The following is a 26,957-nucleotide window of genomic DNA, read 5'->3' as shown; positions in this document are numbered from 1 at the left end:
TATTATACTAATTGCACACCACCTGCACTCGTGCAATGCCACATTTATTTTCTCGCACTGTGAATATTTATCTATCTTTTGTATTTATGATTTACTGTATACCATTGTAGTTTTTTTTAAAACGAAGAGCCTGTTCAGCTGCTGCGAGCAAGAATTTTGATGCATGTGTGCACAATGCATATAACAAAGTCATCCCCATTATCCACTTTGCTTTCCTTAACTATTCCTTTTGGACATAGTACTGATAGAAAAAATTTTTTTTCTGCTCCTCTGTTTCTTTCTAGTTTACTTTGAAATTATGATCTACCTAGTCATCCTCTGCTCGATTTTAACATTTTCATAAATATCCAAAATACTGACTCCCAGTTGAGTCACTATGGCTGTTGTTTGGAAAAGCCGAAAAAATATTTGTGAATTTACAGATAAAGAATGAAGAGAGAAAGTTTTTAATGATACAATTTGATACTATGCCTAGCTTCTGTGTGCCAAAGTTGGATCACCTTTCTTGAGAAGTGTTTTTTCCTCAAATGGAAGCACATCTTTATTGAGAATCATATAATATTCCCACATGGCTCATCTCCAATTTAACATTGAACCTATTTTTCTTTTAAATTTAAATTTTTTTTCCTGTATTGGCAGTGTGTTCACATTTGTTTCCATTGCTCTCTTTTGCATATGGACCTTTTTCTTGAGTAGTTTGAACTACCCGGCAAACAGAAATTCTGCCTGGACAACAGGAAAATGAACCTCAGGGTTGTATGTGATGTCTTACATGTACTCTGACAATATATTTGAACTTTGAACATCCTGATCGTTCAATTCCATCCATTTTGTCTTTGCTTTATCAATTTGGCCAATTTTCAGGTTATAATTAAATCTTCAGAAAAGTGAGTTGCTTCTATTGAACTCTTCTGGTTCTTTTGATACTGCCCTTCCTTTTAAAATGGCTAAAATCATTTTAATTATTTAGGTGTTAATATTATAAAAAAATATAATAATTTGTTTAAAGAGAATTTTCTTACTTTATTGAATCATGTTAAGAAGTCTGTATCTCAGTGGTCTCCTCTTTTGATGTCCTTAATTGGGCAAAATATTATTAAGTTGAATATTTTACCTAAATTTTTGTACATTTTTCAAGCTGTTCCTGTTTTTGTTACTAAAACCTTTTTTGATTCACTTGACTAAAAAATATTCTTTTATTTTCATACTTGGTTCACCATTACCCTTTTCTGCTTCCAAATTAACTGATAATTTTGTTGTTAAACATACTCTGAGAATTTGGTTTCAATTTAGAAAATCTTTTGGATTTCATAGATTTTTACTTACTAGCCCTATATTATTTAATTATTTTACCCCCCCATCTACAGTGTAGGATTCTGCTTTTCATGAATAATTTAAGTTGCTTGAATCGTACCTCATTGACTCGTTATGTGCACAGATTCATCACTCCAAAGGAAATGGGCCAATGGCAATTTTTATCAAGCAAAATATTTCAGGAACAATTGGGTCTTGAGCAGTAATTCTCAACCTTCCCTTCCACTCACATCCCACCTTAAGCAATCCCTTACTAATAGCAGAGCACCTATGGCATAGGGATTATTTAAAGTGGGATGTGAGTGGAAAGAAAAAGGTTGAGAACCACTGCTTTAGATGGTCAATTAGGGGTTTTTTGAATTCACTATTATTAAGACTTATTCAGGACCTTGCTATAAATACGATAGGGATTATTTATAATTTTAAACTAAGTCAAAAAAAGCTGATAACCGGTATACATGATTAACTATTAAAGTCTAAAAGACTAAAAAAAATTACAGGAGCAAGATTTTCAGCTCTCATTCTCGGATGCTACATGGGATTCTATCTTAAAATTGGTAAATTCCTCCTCTTTTTGTGCTCGTCATTCTCTTCTACAATTTAAGATAGTAAATCGAGCCTTCTTTTCTGAAGTTCAATTGGCTAAATTTTATCCTAATATTCCTTTGAATTGTGATAGATGCAAGATTGAAGAAGGTACTTTATTACATATGTTTTGGCTTTGTTCCATTCTTTCCAAATTTTGGGAAGATGTCTTTCAAACGTTAACTTTTGTTCTTAATGTGAATCTTACACCTAATCCTTTAATTGCTCTTTTTTGGATCAACGATGTTAATTGATTTGAAATTAACTGTGTCTCAAAATGGGGGATGTGCTGTGGAAAATACAGGAAATTGATGTGCATCCAACACTGGTTTATATCTGAGCTGATGACATCACTGATAATGTCACTTCATGCCCATGTGACAGAAGCAGTGATATATACAAGCCCAGCATGCAAGCCTGGAGGTGTCAGTCTTGCACTAGACTCCACAGTGTGTACATCAACTCGACAATGTGTAAAGTGATTCCACAACATGTACACTGACGTCTATAGTAGCTCAGTGTAGAATACTTTGCTGCATTAGTGACCATGACAGTCCAAACAATATTTAGACACCAATGTGGAGAATTTTTCTTCAATACATGCCGTGGCTCTGAAACTGCCAACATTTTGGACTTCACAACCACATGTTTGGTTGACCAAGCAGAAGCCCAATTCCATTTGGGGTAGATAACATCTGATTCCATGTGGTACTACTATGTAGTAAGTGCCCTGGATTAAGAGACGGCATGATGAGTTTCCAATTTTTTGCAGCAACCTCCAGAGGAGGGCAAGTATATGGCGCTCAAGAGTCTGCTCATCGGAAGGAGTCACGTGATGGAGTAGTGGCCGGACGGTGAACTCCAGCCCTCTCCAGAAAAGTCGGGAAAAACAAAGGAAAACACAAAGGCACAGAAATAAAAGTTACAGAAAAGTGAGTATAAAGGTGGAAAGAAGATGGCGACAAAAAAAGAAAAATCGAAAGCAACGGTAAGAAGAGAGGAAGAGAAGACAAAGGAGGAAAAAGGTGAAGGCCTTACCTGTCCGAAGAGGCCCGCTGAGGAGAGAGAAACCCGCTCCCTCAGGTCGGTAAATAATGGACTACAAAAATGGCTTGCTGAGCCGAGTAAAAGTGCGCAACCGCACATGAAAAAAAACACACCGATGGGAGGGGGGACCAGCTGGGGAGTCGATCTCCACAGCCGGCAACGACAGCTGCAGAACACCTGCAGCAAGAAGAGACCACAGAAGACAATAGAAACAAGAAAGAAGAGAAGGAAAGGGCACCAAAGAAACAACAGATGGCCAACCCAGAGGAAGGAGAAGAGGAAGAGGAAGAGTACAGTGAAATAGAAGAAGAAACGAAAGGCAAGATAAAGGATATACTTTCTCTTATTAAAGGATACATGGAATCATTTAAAGAATGGCAAACACAGGAATTTAAGGATTTAAGAAAAAGAATAAACAACACAGAAAAGAAAATGAATAAAATAGAGGTGACCTTAACAGAAATGGGAAAGAAAATGGACAAGATGGAAGAGCGGGCAGTAGCAGCAGAAATGGAGGTAGAAGACTTAAAAAAGAAATTGGAGGAATCTAATAAAAAAACTAAAGAGACACAAGAACTACTAGCTCAAAAAATAGATACAATGGAAAATTATAACAGAAGAAATAACATAAAGATAGTGGGCCTTAAGGAAGATGAAGAAGGCAAGAATATGAGGGAGTTTATAAAAGAGTGGATCCCTAAGACCCTAGGATGTCCAGAACTACAGCAAGAAATGGAAATAGAAAGGGCACATAGAGTATTGGCCTCTAAACCACAACCACAACAAAAACCAAGATCTATTGTAGTAAAATTCTTAAGATATACTACAAGAGAAAAGGTACTGGAGAAGACAATGGAAAAAGTAAGAGAGGGCAACAAACCACTGGAGTATAAAGGGCAAAAAATCTTCATTTATCCAGATATAAGTTTTGAACTCCTAAAGAAGAGAAAAGAGTTCAATACAGCAAAGTCGATTTTATGGAAGAAAGGGTATAAATTTATACTAGAGCATCCAGCGGTATTGAAAATATTTATTCCAGGACAACAAAACAGACTATTCTCGGATCCAGAAGAAGCACGAAAATTTGCAGAACAATTACAAAAATAGACTGAGGGAGGAAGACGGGTAATGAGAGTTAAAATGATCACGATTGATATGTATGTGGGTAAAGACAAAAATAGACTGAGGGATGAAGACGGGTAATGAGAGTAAAAATGATCACGATTGATATGTATGCGGGTAAAGAGGTATAAGAGTGAATAGAGACAATGTGCATACGTGAATGTATCTGTAAGAGGAAAATATAGATAGTATAGACAAGAATTAATAAGGGAAGGTAATGGAATAGAGAGAATAAGGAGGGAACTAAAAGAGTGACCTTTGTGACATATGAAAAGTGAAATCTTTTCGGGGGGGGCGGGGTGAGGGGAAATAGCGGTCACTGCAAAATCAGTTGACGCTTGCGAGTGGATTCGCAAATCCAAATGGAGAGGGGAGATGTGGTTGTCCGACAAGGGATAAAGGACAACTCAGGAGGGGAAGGGGAGATTGGGGATAAATAAGATAGAAATAGGAGAATAAGGAAAATGTTGGATGTTGTAGGAATGTTGTCTTATAAAGAGTTGAAAATAAGAAAACAGAAATGGAAAAGGAGGAAAGGTAATGATGGAAAAACGGAAAGAGAAGATAAACAAAATATAAAAGGGCTACGCTGAACTATATGACTTTAAATATTAATGGAATACATAACCAAATTAAAAGGAAGAAACTACTAAATTTAAATGAATAAATGTATTCCATTAGAAAAAATAACATATAGGTTAAGAAATAGTATTGAAATATTCGAACAAGTATAGGAGCCTTACATTAAATACAATAGCGAAAACCTACCGGGGACAAACATTACCTAAGTTGATGGAAGGAGAAGGAAAGAAAAGAATGGACTCAGTAGAATTTCTGGTGTATTTTTGTTGAATGACAACATTGTCTGACTGGCTTAATGCAACCTAGATTGTATACCTAAAATGGATGAGAGGGGGGGGGTGGGGGGGTGGCTTGGGAGGAGGGGGGGGTGGGGGAGAAAAAGTCACTGTATATGTGTGAAAAAGAAATAGTGTATATCATGGCTAATGTGATTTATGGTGTGAAAAATAAAAAATTTAAAAAAAAAGAGTCTGCTCATCTATCCTTTGGCCCCTCATAATGTGAGCGAACGGCCCGCTTACTCCACTTGGATGACTTGGGAGACAGGACTTCTTCCGCACTCATGAGTGAAATGCTGGCACTAGCGGAATGTTTGAGCAGGCTTTCTTGGAGCAGTTGCCGGAAGATATCCATATGCTGCTGGCCGAGGAGGATTTCAGTGACCCATGGAGAGTCATGGCCCTGCTGACATTCTATGGCCGGCTAAGCAAGAAAGCATTTCACCTGTAGGGCAGGTCACCATGTCCCGCTCACAGCAGCAGGACCATACAATTCCAACATTAGACCCGTGGCAGGGCCAATCAAATCCGTTGTCAGACCACCAGTCGGCCAGGAGCGAACGGGACAAAGATTGCACCCACTTGTGTTTCTACTATCAACGATGGGGCGCAGAAGCTCACTGTTGCCGATCTCCCTGTTTTAGGAAAAATACTGGGGCCAGCCATCGCTAATGGTGGTGATGGCTGGCCATCGAGACAGCCTTTTCTATATCTGGGATGGACATTGTGGCTGGTGTTTCTTAGTGGATACAGGGGCTGAGATCAGTGTGCTTCCTCTCTCAGGGCATGACACACATTACAGAAAACTGGGCCATCACTGAAAATTACAAACTACAGTACTATCCAGATATTTGCCGTGTAGGATTACACTTCAGTTCGGCAATACTAAGTTTACGTGGACGTTCATATTGTTCGTGCACAACCGCTACTGGGAGCTGATTTTCTCAGAGCATATAGCCTGCTGGTTGGACGAAGGCTCTTTCCTGCCAACATTTTCCAGACCTTAGCTCTAGGGGAGGCCAAGCTGCCAGCCCTGCATTTAGACTCCGTAACAGTTTCAGAGAATAAATTCGCTATGTTGTTGGCAGAATTCCCCAGAATAATTATGTTGCAATTCACCTCAGCAATGCCAAAACATGGGGTGCAGCTCATACCATCCGAAGGGCCACCACTGCGTGCCCAAGCCTGCAGGCTCCCTCCAGATAAACTCTTGGCCAAAGAGAAGTTTGAAAGGATGGAGGACATGGGTATTGTACAACAGTCTGATAGCTCCTGGGCCTCCCGACTCCACATGGTACCCAAGGCCACAGGCAGATGGTGACTCTGCAGCGATTACCGCAGGTTGAATGAGGGTCACTACCCGGTACCGCATTTACAGGACTTCGCGGTCCAACCTGCAGGGAGCCTGCATCTTTTCCAAAGTGGACCTGGTCCGGGGGTATCATCAGATCCCAGTCCACCTGGATGACATTCCAAAAATGGTTGTAATTACACCCTTTGGCCTTTTTGAATTCAGAAGGATGACTTTTGGGTCATGAATGCTGCACAGACTTTCCCAAGTTTTATGGAGAGAATGGGACGCAATCTTGACTTTACCTTCATATTTATCATTAGATGCAGTCGTCAGGAACATCTGTCCCACCTGCACAAGCTTTTCATTCATTTGAATGAGTTTGAGCTGACTATCAACCCAGCCAAGTGTCAATTTGGGTTAGCGACCATCGACTTTCTGGGCCAGCACACATCACGTCTGACCGGGGTGCCCAATTCACATCAAGCCTATGGTCAGCGGCAGCCACCCAGAAGGGCTGCAGCTTAACAGCAACAGCTGCATTATTCATATGGTCCAAAAGCTTGTTTTGGACACTTTGGGGTCACCAATTGTAACAACTGAAAATGCAGTGGTGGCTGATGAATGCAAAATAACAACACAGTTGCAGGTAAATCAGAACTAGTTTACTAGAGTATTCTTTTCAAACACTGAACCAGTTATGACATCCACTGCTAGTTCGCTAGACTTTTGGGAGTTGTAAACTATCTATAGCGCTAGTTATCTATTAAAGTGGCACCACAGGGTGGAAAAAATGTTCAGAATGCTTGCCTCCACAGTTAGGGCATGGAATACACGAGTAGTGATGTCATGTTACAACTATACAAGATTTTGAGACAACACACAAAGCATTGTGCACAGTTTGTTTTTATTCTTTTAAAAAACTTATAAACCCATTTCATTTTTAAGCACGAAAATTAAAACATATTCACCCTCTATCAGAGACAGAATCAACATTTAAAAAAAAATGATATTGCCCACTTCAATCAAGATTTCTTAAGTATAAAAAAACGATTTTATGCTAAACAGGATGAATTTCAGATTTTTCATTCATTTGAACCCCAGAGCGTGAACGCTCATTTTATTTCAAGCTCTATGCACAAATCTTGCAGTTGAAACAAAAGAACCAAAAATGCTCAGGAACAATAAAAGATCTCTATTAGTTTAGGAAGATAGCCAGCTGGTCACCAGTGTCAAACAGATTGAGAGCTGATGCAATCGAAGGCCAGATCAGCTGGCAGCACAGAGCGATTTGTAGTTTCTTCATTTGACTCAGGGAGTTGGATAGAGGACCCAGACAATGTCATCTATTGATTTAAATTAATTTTAAAATGTAGGCAGTGTTACTGTGGTAGCATTGAGGGAATAACTGGTTTATCTAAATATCTTTAGATTTTTTTCTGTGTAAAAAGACAACTGGAGATATCCGGATATCGTTTTTAACACCTCCAACAAGATCAACCTCTCTCAGAATTGTTCCAAATTCATTGTATAGATAATTAAAAAATAAATCTTATATAAAAAAAAAGCCTATGGTCAGCAATGGCCACCCTGCTTGGAACCAAGTTGCACCACACAACTGCGTACCACCCACAATCCAATGGACTAGTAGGAAGGTTCCACAGGCATTTGAAATCAGCCCAATGGCACGTCTGCAGGGGCATAACTGGATTGATGAATTGCTGTGGGTATTCTTGGACATATAAACAGCACCCAAGGATGATATATGTGCCTCAACAGCAAAGCTGTTCTTTGGTGCTCCCCTGATGGTTCCGGGAGAATTTGTACCAGACTCATGAGGATGGGGGGAGACGCCCACAGTGGTCCTAAGCAAGCTCCATGAGAAGCTTGGTTCTTTAGTGTCCATACTAATGTCTCAACACGGTCAGGCCAGATCCTATATATCCCAGAGCTTCCACATATGCAAGTGTGTTTTGGTACAATAGGAGAACACCAGCATCCATACGAGGGTCCCTTCCAAGTACCAAGACACAATTTGATGTAAATTTTGGACATCGGAGGTAAAGAGGAAGCTTTTGCAATTGACCGCCTCAAACCTGACCCTCTGGATCTGGATGGACCAGTCATAGTTCAGGCATCTTGACTGAAAGGCTGCATAAACAAAACAAATATATTTACAGACTCTGGGGGTGCGGGGGGTGGTAACCAACTTACCAGTAAGTGAATCGGCCCCCAAAATGGCGGATGTGCTGTGGAAAACACGGGAAATTGACGTGCATTCAACACAGGTTTTTATTTAAGCTGATGACATTATCGATGATGTCACTTCTTGTCCATGTATACAACTCCTCTTTGCCAAATGCTTACTAAAATCCATGTAGACCGCATCTATGGCCTTACTTTCATTAATTTTTGTTGTTACCTCCTCAAAAAACTCAATTAGGCTTGAAAAGCATGACTTACCACTCAGAAAGCCATGCTGACAATACCCGAGAAGACTGTACTTCTCTAAATGATAATAAATCCTGTCCCTAAGAATCCTCTTCATTAGTTTGCCCACCACTGACGTAAGCCCCACTGGTCTATAATTCCCAGGATTTAAATAAGGGATCAAACTTGCCATTCTCCAATCTTCCAGTACCTCCCCTGCGGCCAATCTTGTATTTTACTCAGTAGTGCTTAGAATGTGTAACTATTAGTACCAACAAACACATATTCTGCAATACTTGATTCCAAGTTCTAAAATCTTATGCAACATCACTGCCTGAGCTTGTGTCCTGAGCTTGTTTCATGGTTAATGGGTATGAATCCTGAAACTCCCCATCCAACAAACCTTTGGGAGAACCTTCACAAGAAGGTCTGCAAAAAAAAAAGTCAAGAAGGTGATTCATTCCCATTTGGGGGGCACAAGTTGGAGCAGCAGTTAGTGCAGCGCCTTTACGGCACTAACGATTAGGTCCAAGATTTGAATCCCTCACCATCTGTAAGGAGTTTGTACGTTCTCTCCGTGTCTGCGTGGGTTTTCCCCGGGGGCTCCAATTTCCTCCCATCATTCAAAAAAGTACCAGGGTTGTACATTAACAGGGTATAAATAGGGCAGCACAAACTCATGGGCCAAAATGGCCTGATACTATGCTGCATGTCTAAATTTTAAAAAATTAAACTAGGGATAGGTAACAAACGCTGTTCTTTCCAATGATTCTGCAAGATAAGCAAATAAAATACAATTCCAGTTAAATGAGAAAGTCTGCAGATGCTATGACTGTAGTTTAATATACACAATTGCTGGAAAATACCACGTGACCTGCAATAAATGGATTAGCTTATTCTATTCTGGTTTGCCATTTTTCTATTTTCGTTATGGAGGAGGGGTAATTTATGGTGATCTCTTATCCACTGCAATAAAAATGTCATGCAAAAGGCGTGCTCTGATAGAAATTCACATTTGCTTTAAAGCAGTGTGAAAAAGTAATGCAGTCATCTCACTCTCAGAATCAAATCAAAGGACATGCTGGAAAAAACTACTAATTCTTTCTGCCATTCACCCAAACTAAATTAAAAAGATCCAGCTGATGTAATAGCTCTGGAGACATTCAACATTGTTCTTGCTCAAAAAAATTGATTGGTTTCTGTCAAGTCTCAGCAATTCTGCCAACAGCTGCAAAATTATTCTTCACATCCTAGTTCTCCCTTAAATATTGCAGGTGTATAGCATGAACACGGGGCTGCAAGATTAAGGCTACTCCGTTCAGTCCAATTAAATGGTTGGGAACTCAGTAAGCAGATGAGGCAAGAGATGAATCACATATGAAACAGTGGAACTGGTGTGCATCCGCCCATGAGCACATAACAATATTTGAGACAGAGCATCACTGGAAACAGTTGCAATATTATTTTAAAAAGACGTCCCCATTTTACAGAAAAAAAGTACGGAGGTGCAGATTTTTATAGTCTTAGATTACCAAAGATGCAAAGAAGTGCTCATTGGCTATCTTAATCACATGGATTACTTTATCATGGGTCAAAATGATCAGGAGAGCCATCACATTTGGGGTTACAGCTATGCTCAACGTGGATCACCTAAACAATGTAGTTTTAATTTGGGAATTCAATCTTTTTACCTTAAAAATGCCTGTTAATAGAAATTGATCTCTACTTGCATTTTTATTTTAAATCTTGTGTCAGAGATAGGAGTAATAGACAAATATTAAATTATTGAATTATAAATATTTGCTATTCCACATTTCACTGTGCAAATGTTAGGCAGGTTATGCATCACAAAATATGAGGGGGCGGGTTTAAAGAATTCAACATTAACATTAGTCACCCGAAAAGGTTTTCGCAACATATTTTTCATCACAATATCGTGACATCCAGTCTCTTTTTTTTATTTTAAAAAATTTTTCACACTATGAACCAGACTGACCAAAATACACACAAACATTTCCCTCTTGAAATCCAGTCTCATTTTAAACCAAGTTAAACTCATGCTGTTTACTTCAAACATTTGTGACACTTTGATATGCTGATTAAAATACTGTGCCAAGCCTTGAAATGTGTTCACTTTCATAGCAAGATTCTTGGGGCCTCAAATGTTGTTTTCACCAAGAAGCAAAAAAATAAAATCTAAAATGCAGCATGGTGTAAAGATGTCATCCTAATGGCCACAAATACAGTATCAATGCAGTTATTAGGCAGATAACATGGAAATTTGTGGATCCTGGTAAGGCACTATAAAATGCAAGATTTTAAATTATAAAATTAGATTATACACACCACTGACTGCAGATGCATCCAATGGCTAACATTTATTTCAAGATCTGCTCACAAAGCTTTCGACAATCCAAAGCTCCTTAAAATTGGGAGAAGGAAGAATGTGAGGCGGTGGGTAAGCAGATCAATAATATATTGAGGACAGCTAGAAAATACCATTTCCATTTTCTTGTGGACAAATGATTAGAGGCAAACTGGGTGCAAAGCCATATAAAAATTTACATGAAGTTCATTAACAGTCTTATTTACATTTCTAATATTCTGAATGGCCAAACACTAAACCAACTGAGAAAGATCAAAGGAAAGGATTTTTGCAAACCATTAAAATAATTTGGTCCAAACTTGAAAGAGTTTAGTTTTATTTGGGTTGAACGAAGTGCCCTATTATCCTAGTTACAATTATATTCATTTGTTTTTCATGCTGCAAAAATATCATGTTTCATCCTAGTCATTGCCAGATAACCATGATGAAGAACTTGCTTCAGTCAAGATGGCAACTCAAAATAGAACCCTAAAGAAATATTTAATTTTAAATTATGAAGACCACACACACAAAATGAGATCTGGTTCAAGTTCAGTCATTTTCTTTCTCCTTTTCAGAGGGTTTCACCCAATGCATTACAAAGCAAAGGCTCCACTCTTGGATTTAATGTCTTGGATTTAATGTTAAACTGAGATTCCATTTTTCTGTCCCGAGGTTCAACACTAAATGAAAAGCAACAGTATTCCATTATCTGGGTTTACTCAACTTTCATCCAATATTATCGAACTGATCAACCAGTTATTCATTTTCTTTGTCAAAGCTAGTTTTGTACAACTGGCTGATTTATTTGCCCTCAAAGAGATTACAACAGTAACATAATTAAATCACTGCAAAGGACTTTGGAACATTCAGAGGATGTTAATGCCAGATAAATGTACCACTACTTTCATTTGATTTAATATCCACATTAAAAATGCACCTACTTCTATTTATTAAATAGAATTAAACTTTCCTGTTGCATTATAATTGAGCCTTCTCAAGCCCACTGATTGCTGAGTTTGGGCATAAAAATAATGACATCCTTAATGTTGGGATGGATTGGATGGGTCACCTCCTTATTAATATATATATTTGGTGTGGGAGACAAGAGAGCTACTTGTCCATAATTAGCTGTGAAGGTACAGGAAAGTATTACCAACATACAGGTTCGAACAATGTATCAGACTCAGGTCTAGTGTAGTATTAAACACTTTTGCAGGCTTGAGTGGGATTAGCAGTGGTCAGCTCTAGTTTTGAGATTTAAGCATACCTTTACATTGCAATAATTGAAGACAGTCAAATAACCTCCTAGTCTAACTGTAAAGTCAGACATTAGGCAAGATGCTTTTGTATTCCATGCTAGAAGATGCAATCCTCAAGGATTCATGACCCATCGTAAAAACACACATGCTGGAGAAACTCAGCAGGTCAAACTGTCCTTTATATAGCAATGGTAAAAATACATAACCCTTGAACCGTACATCAAAGTATGGAAAAATGTCAGTGAGCGTCCGAGCAAAAGAGTAAGGGCGGGGGGCGGGGGGGGGGGGGGGAGAAGGTGTGATCACAAAGGCAGGAGCTGATAGGTGGAAAAGGGAGGGAGAGGACAGCAGCGATCAAGAGGAGGAGGGGTGGCTAGGTGAAGGGAGGGGGAAGGGAGAGAGAACTGAAAAGGATGGGGAAGGGAAGGGGTAAGAGGAGAGCAGGTTAGCAGAACCAGAAAAGACAATGTTAATGCCTTTGACTAAAGAGTGCCCAGACGGAAAATCAGGAGTTGTTCCTCCAATTTGCAGGTGGTCAGGGTGGGATAGAACATGAGGCCATGGATAGACATGTGAGCATGGGATTGTGACACAGAACTGAAATGCTCCATTTGAAAGGCCTGTTTGGGGCCAAGATTATGGAGGGGATGGGGGAAAGAGGTGGGTGCGTGTTGCACCTCCTGCGGACACAGAGGAAGGTGCTGGGGATTGGGGAACTTAGTGGGGAGGGACGAGTGCATGAGGGAGTCAAGGAAGGAGCGGTTCCTATGGAAGGCAGAGTGGGGAGGAGAGGGGAAGATGTGTCTGATAGTGGGATCCTGTTGTAAGTGTTGGAAATTCCAGAGCATATTGTGTTGGATGCGACAAATGGTTGGGTGGTAGGTGTGGATAAGGGGGACTAGGGTCAGGGCAGATGAGCAGGAAATGGAGGAGATGATGAGTTGATGGTGGTGGAGGGGAATCCACATTTGTGAAAGAAGGCAGACATTTCAGAAGATCTGGACTGGAAGAACTCATCTTGAGAATAGATGCAGTGGAGACGGATAACTTGAAAGGAGGACCATCTGCAAATTGGAGGAACAGCACCTGATTTTCCATTGGGCACTCTCTAACCAGATGGCATTAACCTCTACCTTTTCGGTTTCTGCTAACCTGGTCTCCTCTCCTCTCTCCTCCCTCCCCTAGCCATCTCTCCTCCCCTTGATTGCTGCTGACTCCTCTCTCCCTTCTCCACCCATCACCTCCTGCCCTTGCAACAACACCTCGACCCCCCCCTCACTCTTTTGCTCAGACGCCTGCTGTCATTTTTCCATACCCTGATGAAGAGCTAAAGCTCGAAACGTCGGTTATATATTTTTACCTTTACTATATACTGTTTGACCTGCTGAGTTTCTCCAACATTGTGTTTTACTTCAACTACGGTGTCTACAGACTTTCGTATTTTACAACTTATTGTGTTTGTTGCAAACAAAAATACTAATTGTTCCCTCCCCCACCCCATCCCAAATAAACTCCATACTAGTAAAAAATAGATCAGAATTAATACAAAAGTGTTGCATTCAGATTTCAAAATGTTGTATAAACTACAACCAAATCCTGTTTTTGTGGAATTCATTAGTCATTGATATAATGAGGCAAGTTAATGTGGTAATTTTTCTCCCAGTGTGGCTTATATTAATTAATATTATCATCAATTTCAATTGGTTGCACTTTATAGACAAATTCAATGCATCACTGAACTGAGGGCCTTTTACAGTGCAGTACAGTACAAGACAATAGGAGCAAATGTTGGGCACCAGGCCCCTGACTCTGCTCTATTATTCATTATGATCATAGTCTTCAACATCTCAAGGAAAAATTAAATAAATAAATGAATAAATAGATACTCATATCTGACCCCTACTTACACTTTTTTTGGAATTCTGAATGAATTGCACATTAAATATCAACATTCAGTTGCCATGACAGATGAACAACTATTCAAATAATCCCATTATTACCACTCAGCCTTTCGATCAGTCAGATCTAGATGGGAGTATTTTCTGGGCACCTGACGCTCAGAAGGAAATCAAGCTTCAGAAAGATATTTGGAGGTATGAGAATAGAAGGAGAATTTAATATTAAAATGACACCTGGCATCAGAGATTTCACACAGTGCTGAAAGGAAAGAGAAAGAATACGCAACAGTTACATAAAACTGGATACAATTTATACAGTCTTGGCGGGGGGGGGGAATCTGTTAGCTCTTTCAAATTGCTGATGAGCTTTTATTTCCAGTCCATTTTCAACCTCTCTCCTTCCACTAACATGCATCACTAGATTATTTGAGACCATTAACATAAGTAACTACCCCAGTAACATTAAGATTCCAACTATATCAGACTAACATTCATACTGTTGCAAAGTACTATAAATATTCTAAGTTATTGAGAAGATATGCCAAAATGAATGTTCTAGAAAGGGTGGAGATATTAAGCATCATAGAGTTTGTAAAGATTATAAGGTTTAAATTTTAAAACACAAATCTTCAAGTGGAAATTGAAAATATAATGGATTAAATGGCCATGCCAAATAAAAATCACTGCAGTAAACTATTTATATCCAGTGACTCAATGGCAAGTATGTGTATTTGAAACTCTACCAAGAATAACATTTATAAAATTTCATTTCTCCAATGGCTTGATTAGACAAAATGAATCAACTATACATCCTTCCTCTGAAAACAGAACATTAAATTGCTATAGCACCTATCTAACTCAGAATCAGCAGAATATTGCAGCAGTATCATGTGATTCAGGTAGCAAATCACAGCATCCCGTTTATTCAAAGTTCTGGTTTTCAGTGAGACTCCAACCATTTCTGATAAACATTTTCATTGCTGTGAACGGATAAACTCTTCCCAGACCTCCAACAAAAACCACCAAGCAATAACTACTCTAACACCCCTTACTTCCGCCCCCGCCCCCACCTCCAAATATTGAATAGCAGTAGGGGAATATCCTGAGGGATCAATGTGGACCAGAATCCTGACTGGATCAAGATATAGTGAGCATGCAAGCAAATGGGATTCTTGCAAGTGGTTCAATGCCCAACTTTTCAAAGCCCCAAATAAACCGTGACAGAATATACTCCATTTAGCATAATGGGTCTTCTCCAGCAATATTCAGGCTTGATTCCATTCGAACAAAGCTGCCCATTTGAATGGCATTCAATGGCACTGTGCAAGACTGTCCATTACAGTTCAAGATAACGGTCACAAATAATTTAGAGTAACTGCACCTTGGCCTTGCCTCCAATACTTTTAAACTACAAAGGAATAATTTTAAAACGTTTGGAAGCTTCATTCACACTAAAGTTGACTGGGAAAATACAATAGCCATTTTTCTGGACATCTTGTCAGTATACATTTTTTAAAATAATTTCCAGCAAGGGAATAACAGGAGATACCTGAATACTTACTGGATCTGGAGAGAGATGTTGGCTGGAAGGTCAGCTTATAATAATGTTTGGAACGCGAAGAGTTCAGAGTACAAGAGTTCCATGATTATGAAGAATTCTAAAACCCTGGCCAGCCAGCCAGCAGCAAGGCAGAACCCTTGAAACAAAAGGGGTTGAAATCATGTCCCCAACCACACACCAGCCAGCAATATTCCTCCCCTTCGGAGCTTGCGTCGACTTTAAAACAGAGTAACTAGAGATGTTGTGTGGGTGGAAAATGAAAAGAAAAAAAAAAACCCAGAAAATCTGTAGTTATTGCCTCAGGATGCGTCAAAATCCAGTTCCAAATCCCTATTACCCAATTTGGAAACTTGGATTCACTTTCCAGACAATGTAAAGAAATGGTCAAGTTTCCACACAAGGACCACAATTTACTCTTGCTAAATTCTGTTGACTGATGAACAGGAGTGGTATGGGAGGTTTCAACGGCTGCCATGCCACATTTGTATTTGCTGGGATTTTAAATCTGTGGTAAATTACACCATACTTTCTTACAGTTGTTTAAGGATATAGGGAGAAAGAGAGATATTTGAACATGGGTTATAGGTTAGTTATGATCTCACTGATGCTGGAAATTCAGAAGACCAAAAAAAAACTTGCTGGTGAATGCCAGCAGCTCAATGTCAAACCCATCAACATTTAGTCCCTAAAGGTGCAGAACTCTTTACAAACTGGCAGAAATCCTCAAAATCTCCCTGGCTGCTTTCTGACTCTGGACTTAATTTTAAAGCCTAACAACAGAACACAAATGTGCCATTATGCTGGGAAATCTGCTCACAGTGGAACAGAGGGACTATTCATCTGAATGGAGGGAAACTGCTGCCACAGAGAAGGAAAGCATATTGTAACTTCCCATGGTTCTGAATTAATTGAGTCATTTTAAAGCACCCTCAAACAACTATATGAATTCCCTGGCTTACTGGTAAAGTTTGAGGGCATGCTTTTGTTGGTGAAAAGTTTCATTCCCCCAGCTCTCTCAGGGGCATGGCTTCAACACAAGGCTCTGTCTTTCCACTGAGCCTCAAGGTTCAGAATTGGTGTGGCAAGGAGATACCAATCAAATTAGAGACTAATTCAGTTGGTAACGATGTCTTCTCACTATTGCTACAAGTTCCAACTCATTGCCTCTGTTTACGTTACTTAGATGTTGGAAGGAAAATTGCCACATCCATTCCTTCTCCACTTGCTGGCCCCCACAACTGAAATAAATCTAAATCACAGTAACAAGGGGTGGCCAAGAAGACTGCAGCAATAACTAAATAGGAGACCATCCTGATAATAATTAGACTCCCAAGATGAATAGAAACAGCAAAGATTAAGTGAGGAACTAAATACAAGTGACGGCAGCCAATCTTGGAATTATGAATACAGTAACAAGGGGTGGCCAAGAAGACTGCAGCAATAACTAAATAGGAGACCATCCTGATAATAATTAGACTCCCAAGATGAATAGAAACAGCAAAGATTAAGTGAGGAACTAAATACAAGTGACGGCAGCCAATCTTGGAATTATGAATACAGTCAATGGATTCCAACTTAAATGGTAAATACTCTAATTAATTGAATAATGCCAACTACATAGCCTAGAAAACATGATGTATTTATAACCTTGCACATATTAAAAACACAGCTCAGAATCACAATAATTAGTTAAATGAGTTTCTCATTTGAGAAGTACACAAAGCAGTTTAACACACTCTTATACATACATTAAAAATAGTAAGGTCAAGTCATGCTGTTATGCATTTGTGTTGAAAATGCCTTTATACGGAAGATGCGAAATTGCCCAAAGGTACCCTGAACAGTGCCTAACCCCTTGCAGCCACATCACATCAAACATCCTTCCATCCTTCTCAAATGCTCCCAAGTTGTTTTTTTTTGTTGGTGCAGTAAAGTTTAAATGAACAGATCACTACCAAAACTTTTAAAACTGCTCCCTCAAATTACAGGAAATTACATAATAATGTGGAAAGCAATCAACAATTCAAATTTGATTACTTACCTGCAAAGCTGCAAACATCATCATTTCCTCCTCTGTGCACTCTATTTCTTCGAGAAGAATTGACCACTTAGCTTGTTCAAAAAGCTGGTTGATTCTTACTGCATCATACTAAAAGTTCAAAGCAAAAGAAAACATTAAGGACTGGTAATCCTTATCATAAATAACATTTCAGTGAACAAGTTGACCTTTGAAGCACCCAAAAAAACCACGCTAAAAACAGGGGTCGTCTTGTAGGCCAGATACAAAAATGTGATTTTAAAATTCTACTCAAAGTACCACTCGATTGGTTCCATAACCCACTCACACCCCACCATACAACAAATGCTTAAGATACCGGAATATTACAAAGAAAGTTTTATTGTTTAAAAAACACATCTAAAATCCTTCAAAATCACTGTCATCTTCTGAGGCAAAGAACTTGGTCTCACTGTTTACACTGTCATCATACGGGTCCAGACTGAATCTGATGAGTTGACTTTGTTGTCATTGTCTCATAATAAATCATCCTCCGTACCATCCATTGCACTAGAGATATTACACTTTTCAAAAGATTTTATTACTTTCACTTGATCCATGCTTTGATCACAAAATCACACAGCACGCACATCAAATGATACAGCACGCAGAGCCTCACCTTTTGTAAAGGATTTTTCAGCATTTATCATCCAATTATTTCTCAAAACATCTTCATTCTTTCTCCTTGGCCACTTCAATTACTTTTAATTTAAAACTTGCTTCATGCTTTCTTCATTTTGCTGGATAACACCCACCTTCCAGCCACGCCCAACAGCTCAGTCAACACACTTATTTTGAGGGGAGGGGGGAAGAAATCGTCTTATACACCCGATATATCATAAAACTATGATATTCAGGCTGAAATTGGGGACCGTCTTATCTGAAGGTTGACTTATACCCCGAAATATATAGTTACAAAAGCTCAATTATATCGAAGAAAGTTTTTTTAAAGCTGTTCCTGGATTAATAATACTCGAGTTATAAACAATAAAACCCAATTGTGATGGGAGATGGATTTTTAGTCGAATATTTTCAGTCTAATGTTGTCCCATAATTTCTAGGATTTGTACTCAAATAGCCAGTGTAAGATCATCGCATATATTGAGAAAACTGCACAAGATTAGGTAATTAAAATGATTTCATCTCTGGTCTATATGCCCTATTCTTGCTTTCCACTCTGCCATCATGAAGCATTTTGAAAAACAGTTAATTGTGTGTGGAAGACAACTAAATAACTGAAGTAGGTCTAATGAAAGGTTAACTCCAATTCGTCCTCCTGACCCTACACGCAAACACGGATTTTGTTCAACTTGCTGAGTACTGCCGGCATTTTGTGTTCTCTGCAACAGTAGTGGTAGGACGAGTTAAAATCTGCAACCTGTAGCAGAATTGGTACACTATTGCCTGATGTCTTCCACAGGTTTTAAAAGAGTAGAAGATTTATTTATTATTCAATCCATTGATACACTTTATCACAAAACTTCTTTCAATAGCAGAGAAACAGCATCTCACCTGTCTCTGTGCTAGATAAATCTTGGAAATCTTTCTGTGGTCTAGAATAAAAGCTTGCATGATAGAAAAAAAAATGCCTTCAAAACAGTTAAAAATAAACTTACCTTTGGATTTAAATCAAAGAAGCTGTAATATTTGAATCTGAGCAATAAAACTTCATTATCTTTTACATCTTGCTCCATCAGAGACCTTGATGAATCTAACCATCTAAAAAGGCAAAGGGTTGGATGTTTACACAAGTAGGAACCTCACGCTTGGAAAAGAAACAAAAAAATGGGAGGAAATCTCAGCACTTACCCTTTATTAGTCTTTGCTTTATCAAGTAGTGACTGGGGCTTGAAAAGCTGGGCCAAAATATCAGGAGAGGTGATAGGCTGGCTCACCGCAAGAACACTCGGATTTCCTTCCGAGAGAGGGCTGTCACCAAACCAGGCGGAGGTTGGAGAAAGTGGGCTACCATCTCGTGAGTCATAAGTTGGTGTCATTGTTTTGCTGTACAATCCTGGACTTGAGTAAATGCTTCCTGATGGAGACAGTGTAATATATTTTTTCTTCAGCTAACTTTCATAACATGAAATATTTAACAAGCTGTATAACTGCAGAATTAGAGATGCATACTCACTAATGATAACATGTCAAAAACAATACAAATAATTGAACAAAGCATCTCAATAAATCATAAATATCAATGAAAAATTGAAAACTTACCTTTCGATGGACCAATATAAAGAACTTCAGAGCCTACAGGAAGAGGAGGAAAAGAGGAAATGAGAAGGATAGGACAGAGCAGAGAACAGACAGGGCAGGCATGGAGTGATCAGGCAGAGCAAAGAGTCATCAGGCAAAGCGAGACAACATGCTGAGAGAATATAAATCAGTGATAGGAATGATCAGAAAAACATTTATTGATGTGCACAATTTTGTACGACTCGCATCAGAATGAATGCCAATATCATCAACCCAATATCACAAAAGCATTCAAGATTTATATATTAATTTTTTATTATACTTGGGCAAAATCTTCTATCCATCTCAAGATAGTTCCAGATAAAGAATTCTCATTTAGAATGCTTTTTTTTAAATTAACATTTTCACCAATGTAATATTTCTGGTGAATGAAAAGGGAGAGATTGACTTGAAAAGGGCAGGAAAATTAGTCGTGATGAAGGGATGTTTTTAAAAGAAATAAATTTAAATCATCTACCATTACTTTGAGGTTTCCATGCACAATATCAGAAAGGAACAATGCTCTTTTACCAACTTTGCCACAACATCATCACAACAAACAGCTTTTCTTTTTTTTTGTCTTATAAAATTTTCTCAGTAGCTCATATAACCCAATAAGAACAGTCTCACCAATTTACTGACGTTTTTCCCACACTTGGCCATAATTCTTTTGATCATGAATTTTATACAGTACATCAGAAAAAATGACTTTACACATAACAACTGATGCATTGATCTTACAGAAGGAAGAGTTTCTTCTTCACTCACAATTCCTCTGTCACTGCTGTAGTCCTTTCCTCACAATTCTTCCACCTCATCTGTTCCCAGAATGAGGCCTTCCACTCCACGAATGTCTTTTTTCTTTAATAAATGTAGATTCCCCCTTACTGTCACTGAAAAAGCCTGCAACCATATCGCTTCTGCCATATCCTCTGCCCTTACCCCCACTTAGAACAAAGACCCTTTGGCTCTCACTTTCTACCCCACCAGCCTCTGCATCGGACACATTATCCTCCAATACTTCTGCCAACTTCACTGTGATCCCACTACCAGCCACATTTCCCCCTCTTCACCAAATCTGCTTTTCAGAGGGGCAAGTCTCGTCAAGGTTCCCTAGTCCACTCTTCCTTCCACTCATTAAGACACTTCCTGCTGTAACCACCGAAAGTGGGGAGTGCAAAACTTGTCCCTTCATCTCCCCCCACCTCTAACTTAATCCAGATCGACAAACATTCCAGGTGAGGCAGAGCTTTACATGCAGATCAACCAACCTGATTTAATACATTCAGTGTACCTAGTGTGGCCTCCTTTACAGATCACTTCATAAATCACATACACTCTGTTTGTAGGTCTAAACTTGAGCTTCCTGAAGCAACCATTTTAACCCTGCAATCCATTTCTACAGTGACTTGTCTGTTCTTGGACTTGCTCAATGTCATGGTGAGCCCTAACATAAACTTGAGGAACAAGTTCCTCCTGAACAACCTTAAACCCAATGGCATAAACATTGGGTTTTCTAATGTTAGGTAAATCTCCAGCCCATCCAATTCCAATTCTATGCTGTCTGACCTGCAGAGTTCCTTCAGCAATTCTTTGTCTGTTCGGAATAACAATTTCAAACAAGGAACTCTATCTCCCTCTCAAGCAGACAGCCTCGAGTTATGTTTTCAATCAATCCAGTTCCACAGACTGCAATCTTCCAGGTTGAACTATTACTGCCAACCAATTTCTTATTCACTGTTCTAAGTGTTTGACATTGATTATTATAGCAGAGGAGAGCAAGTGCCGGGATGAGGGCAGGTATGCATGGTTTAATAGGATCCTCATAAGACAATTTCTCAGGATTTCCCAATATGATCTTTAAACAAATTGCTTGATTTGTATTCGAGATTGCAGTCTTAGCTTTTGGTGGTCTCATTTTATTGTTCCTAGGTACAGTTTTTGTTCAACTCCGCTTCATAAGAGTCATGAAAGTTGTTTCTTCCATTCAAAGGATCAAATTTTCCTGCAAACTACTTGAAAGGAGTTTTTAAATTGACAAATTAGTGATGGTTTTCATTGCCATCTTCAGTTACCACCAATCAAACTGCTTCCCCACCCCCTGTAGCATCCATCATTACCAACTGAGTGGATTAAAGTTCATTTCTGGACTCACTCAGAGATGCACTGCACGAGTCTAGGTAAACAAGGGATGATGAGCAGATGGAAGCACTAGGGGAGGGAATAGGAGATCAACAGATTAAGTGAGTGGGTGATGGGGAGATAGAATCGGATGGGGAGGGATTGGCTAAAAGAAGGCGGCAAGAGAACTCAGGAAACGTCCCCTTAATGTTCCATTCCCCCTCCTGATGCACCTGCATTCTCTCACCCTACCCCCTTCCCCACCTCCTTCTCATCCCTCCCTTATCTGGTTCCACCTATCACTTTCCTTGCTTATCAGATTCCAGAATCTGCAGCCCTTGGTTATCTCCACTTTCTATCTCAACCTCACCCCCTTCCACTCCCTCAACTAGTTCCATCATCCTCACCTTGTTGCACCCATCACCTCATGCCTCACCTCTCACTTTTACTTTTTAATGCACTCCATCTCCCCTCTATACAGTCAGTTGAGATGCAGGGTTTTGACGAGAAATGACGATCACCCTGCTTTCTCTACAGACACTGCCTGAACCAGCGTGTTCTTCCAGCTTGTTCGCATCCAACATCTGTCTGAAGCTGAACCAGATCTTTGGCAGCCTCTGCACTACAATAATCCTCTATCCTATTGTTCACAAATCCTGTTGGTTATGAGGCCGACTCACTGATACAATTCCCCACACTCCTTTTCAACACAATAGGGCCCTGATTTCTTTTCTATAGTCACTGAATGCTTCACTGCAAAATGGATCACGTAATTCGTTACCATTTACTCTCACCCTTCATGTTCTGAACAGGAACAATCACAACCAGTTTAAGGGAGACAAGGCTAGAAAAGGCAGGCTTAGGAGGACAACATGCCAATGCAAGAAATCTCTTAAAAGGGAACAAATCCATCACATTTCTCCCCTGCTTCTGTTCTCATTTTAAATCTCCAAATCACGACCAACTTATTCTCTGCACAAGTTGAACATTAAGAAGCAACCTTAAAACTCCTGTTTTGGAGGAGAAAAATAGTTTAATCTTCAAATAATTCAAACTCTTTCCAGACTGCATTTAGAAATTAAGTGACAGATTTACTTACACTTAGCTCCACAAGTGAGCCAACATTATAGCAGTTTGGGAAATGTAAATTTGCTTTTGGATTTCACAGATTACTACTAAAAATATCTGGGATACAGAATAAAAATTTGCCCTAATGAAATTTGTGGAGAAAAAAAAAATCAACAAAAAAGTTACATTTGCAACTAATTTCTTGAACCCTCACAAATGACGGCCTTACATTATGAAAAATCCCAATACAGAGATTTTCTTGGGACACAACTCCCCTGTAATGAAGGGGTCGCCTCTGCCTTCAATCATTGTTTATTATGTCTAACTTGAACTGTTAAAGATACTAACATTTAAATATATTCCTTCTTGAAGATCTTGGGTTCTGCAAATTGGAAAAACAATTGCTGAAAAATTTACAGCAAAAATGTTAATTTTAAAAAATTCTTTCCTAATACAGCAAAAAAAGACTATATAGTACCTACAAGTTGGTGCTCAATACAACATACTCTAGTAGATTAAACTACTGCGTTAAAGTGCCAGAATGAGGCTTTAGAAATCTGCACTGAGAAGGAAATTGCTACTATTATGATCTACTTCATACAATGCTCAACTAAATCAGGAAATATCAAGATAAACCCAGCTGGATATGCAAAATTACAATTTGGATGAGAACATTTTTTCCATCCAGGAATACTTTACCGACTACCAACGTACCTTGGCCCCATCCACAAATGCATTGGTTAATTGGTCAGCAGATTTTTAATGCTCTTTATCGACTACAGTTCAACATTTAACACCATCATCCCCTCAAAACTGATTAGCAAACTCGAAGACCTGGAAGTAACTGGATCATGGATTTCCTTACCTCCAGCCCAATCAGTGAGGATTAGTAAGAACATCTCCTCCGTAATCTCCCTCATTTCTGGAGCACCACAGGGCTGTGTTCTTAGCCCCCTGCTCTACTCATTTTACATCTGTGGGGTTCGTTACAACAATAACACCATCTACAAATTTGCTGACTATACCACTGTAGTGGGCTGTATAAAGAAAGGCGATGAGTCAGCATTCAGGAGGAGGATTGAAAATTTGATGAACAACAGCAACCTTGCATTCAATGTTACCAAAACTAAGGAGCTAATTGTTGACTCCAGGAAGGGAAAGCCAAAGATGTACAATCCAGTGATCATGGGGGAGGGGGTAGTCACCATCTCAGAGGATTTTGGACCCAACACACTAATGGCATTGTGAAGAAAGCACATCAATGCCTTTATTTCCTCAGGAGTTTGTGGAGGTTTGGTAATGACACTAGAAACCCTGGAAAATTTCTACAGATGTGTAGTGGAAAGTGCATTGACCAGCTGCATCATGTCTGGTATTTGGGCAACAATATCCTTGAGTGTAAATCCCTCCAAAAGGTAGTGGACACAGCCCAGGACATCACAGGCTAAATCTTCCCTGCTATTGAGTACATCTACAGGGAATGCTGCTGTCGGACAGCAGCAGCAATTATCAAGGATCTACAAGACCCAGCACATGCTGTTCTCTCTGCTGTCATCAGGAAAGAGGAATAGGTGCCACAAGACTCGCACCACCAGTTTCAGGAACAGTTACTATCAGACTCTTCAAAAACAAACCCAGAGAGTCATTAAGGACTTTTACTTGTGCACTTAATTGTTTTGAGGGACTGGGCAGATACATGGCAAATGCACTACAATGTGGATCAATGTGAGGTTATCCACTTTGGTAATACAAACCGGAGGGCAGATTACTATTTGAATGGCAATAGATTAAGAGATGGGGAAGTGCAGAGAGACCTAAGGGTACTTGTACACCAGTCTCTGAAGGCGAGCATGCAGGTTCAGCAGGTGGTTAAAAAGGCAAATGGTATGTTGGCCTTCATATCAAGAGGGTTTGAGTATAGGAACAAGGATATCTTACTGCAGCTCTACAGGGCCTTGGTGAGACCCCCCCACCTGGAGTATTGTGTGCAGTTTTGGTCACCTTATCTAAGGAAGGATGTTCTTGCAATGGAGGGAGTGCAGAGGCGATTCACCAGGCTAATACCTGGAATGGCAGGAATGACTTATGAGGAAAGATTGCGCAAATTGGGATTGTACTCGCTGGAGTTTAGAAGATTGAGAGGGGATCTCATAGAGACCTATAAAATTCTGGCAGGACTGGACAGAATGGATGCAGATGGGATGTTTCCAATGATGGGAAAATCCAGAACCCGGGGCCATGGTTTGAGGATAATAGGCAAACCATTTAGGACCGAGTTGAGGAGGAATTTCTTTACCCAGAGGGTGGTGAATCTGTGGAATTCATTGCCACAGAGGGCAGTAGAGGCAGGTTCATTAAATATATTTAAGAGGGAATTAGATCTATTTCGTCAGTATAAGAGTATTAAAGGTTACGGAGAGAAGGCGGGGACGGGGTACTGAACTTTAAGATCAGCCATGATCTCGTTGAATGGCGGAGCAGGCTTGAAGGGTCGAATGACTTACTTCTGCTCCTATCTTCTATGTTTCTATGTTTTCATTTGTCATCTGTTTAGTTCTTAGTTTGTTTACATGTATACACTGTATAGTTTTTTTTGCACTAGTAATGTGGGAATTCTGCCTTGCCTGCAGGAAAAAGAATCTCAGGGTTGCATGTGATGCCATTTATGTACTGACCATAAATCTGAAATCTGATATCCATTACATTACAAAGCCACTGACTCAAAAGTTGGCTGGATTATACCTCTTCCACCATGTCCCTTTTAAGAGCACCATCTCCCAATTCCTCCACTGCATCTGTTCCCAGGAGGCCTTCCACCCGAAGACATCCGAAATAATGAGCATGGATTCCCCAATGCAATCAACGATCAAGCCCATATCCTATTTCCTCCATTTCTTATACTCCCTTCCTCTCCCCCCCCCCCCCCCACCCACCCCCACAAAGCCAGGCAAAACAAGGACAGTTTCCTTGGTCTTCACTTCCCACCTCACCACTTCCACAGCTGAGACATTATCCTCTAGCACTTCCGCCAACCTCAGCGCAATCCCACCACCATCATCTTTCCCTCCCCACACCTATCCACTTTTCACAGGGATCAGTCTCCTTGATCTGCTCTTCCTTTCCCACCCTTCCGCCCCTTTAGGCACTTCCCCCTGTAAACCCAGCAAGTGCAAAATTTATCTCTACATCTCGCTCCTCACCTCCATCCAAGGCCATAAGCAGAACTTCTAGGTCAGACAGAGCTTTACCTGCACATCAACCAACCTAATCTGCATTCTGTGTACTCAGTGCAGCCTCCACTTCATCAGTGGGACCAAACAATGGTGGCTCTAAGCTTGAATTTCCTCTAGCAAAGCATTTCAATTCCCCCAACCACATTATCAAGGCAAGACCAAATTAAACTTGAGGAAACAGACATTTTATTTCTCCTGGACAATCTTAAACCTAATGACAAAGCTTTTGATTTCCTCCTTCTCCAACTTTTCCTCTCACTTCTTGGCCCCTCACCAACTTCTTTCCCCTATAATATATGAAACATCAGCCAGCCCCCTCCCCCCCCACTTATACTTTGGTCTTTATAAAGGATCTTGACCCAAAACATTGACTGATAATTTCAATCAATGGATGTTGCCTGACCTGCTGAGTTCCTACAGCAGCTCATTGCTTATTCACGATGAACAACTTGTATTGTTCTCACTCAGATACTTCCTTTCTAGATTGAAAGAAACTGGATTTTTTT

The 26,957-nt window shown here is 39.7% G+C and overlaps 1 protein-coding gene across 6 annotated transcripts in view; it reads right to left on the bottom strand.

Annotated features, from left to right (window-relative positions):
• Nucleotides 1-26,957, bottom strand: part of fermt2 (FERM domain containing kindlin 2) — a 160,165-nt gene that overhangs the window by 31,877 nt on the left and 101,331 nt on the right. For 3 of the 6 annotated variants that reach the window (XM_069917002.1, XM_069917003.1, XM_069917006.1), the window contains 4 exons: nt 20,012-20,044; nt 19,601-19,826; nt 19,408-19,510; nt 17,777-17,884 (listed from right to left, as the gene is read on the bottom strand). In XM_069917002.1, the coding sequence (XP_069773103.1) occupies nt 17,777-17,884; nt 19,408-19,510; nt 19,601-19,826; nt 20,012-20,044 (470 nt within the window). The remainder of the gene's footprint in view (nt 1-17,776; nt 17,885-19,407; nt 19,511-19,600; nt 19,827-20,011; nt 20,045-26,957) is intronic. The other 3 variants (XM_069917004.1, XM_069917005.1, XM_069917007.1) reach the window with 1 other exon arrangement.

This window comes from Narcine bancroftii, chromosome 2 (assembly GCF_036971445.1).
Source record: "Narcine bancroftii isolate sNarBan1 chromosome 2, sNarBan1.hap1, whole genome shotgun sequence".
Taxonomy (NCBI): Eukaryota; Metazoa; Chordata; class Chondrichthyes; order Torpediniformes; family Narcinidae; genus Narcine; species Narcine bancroftii.
The sequence above is the reverse complement of the archived record's forward strand: the minus strand, read 5'-3'. Positions and strand labels throughout refer to the sequence as shown.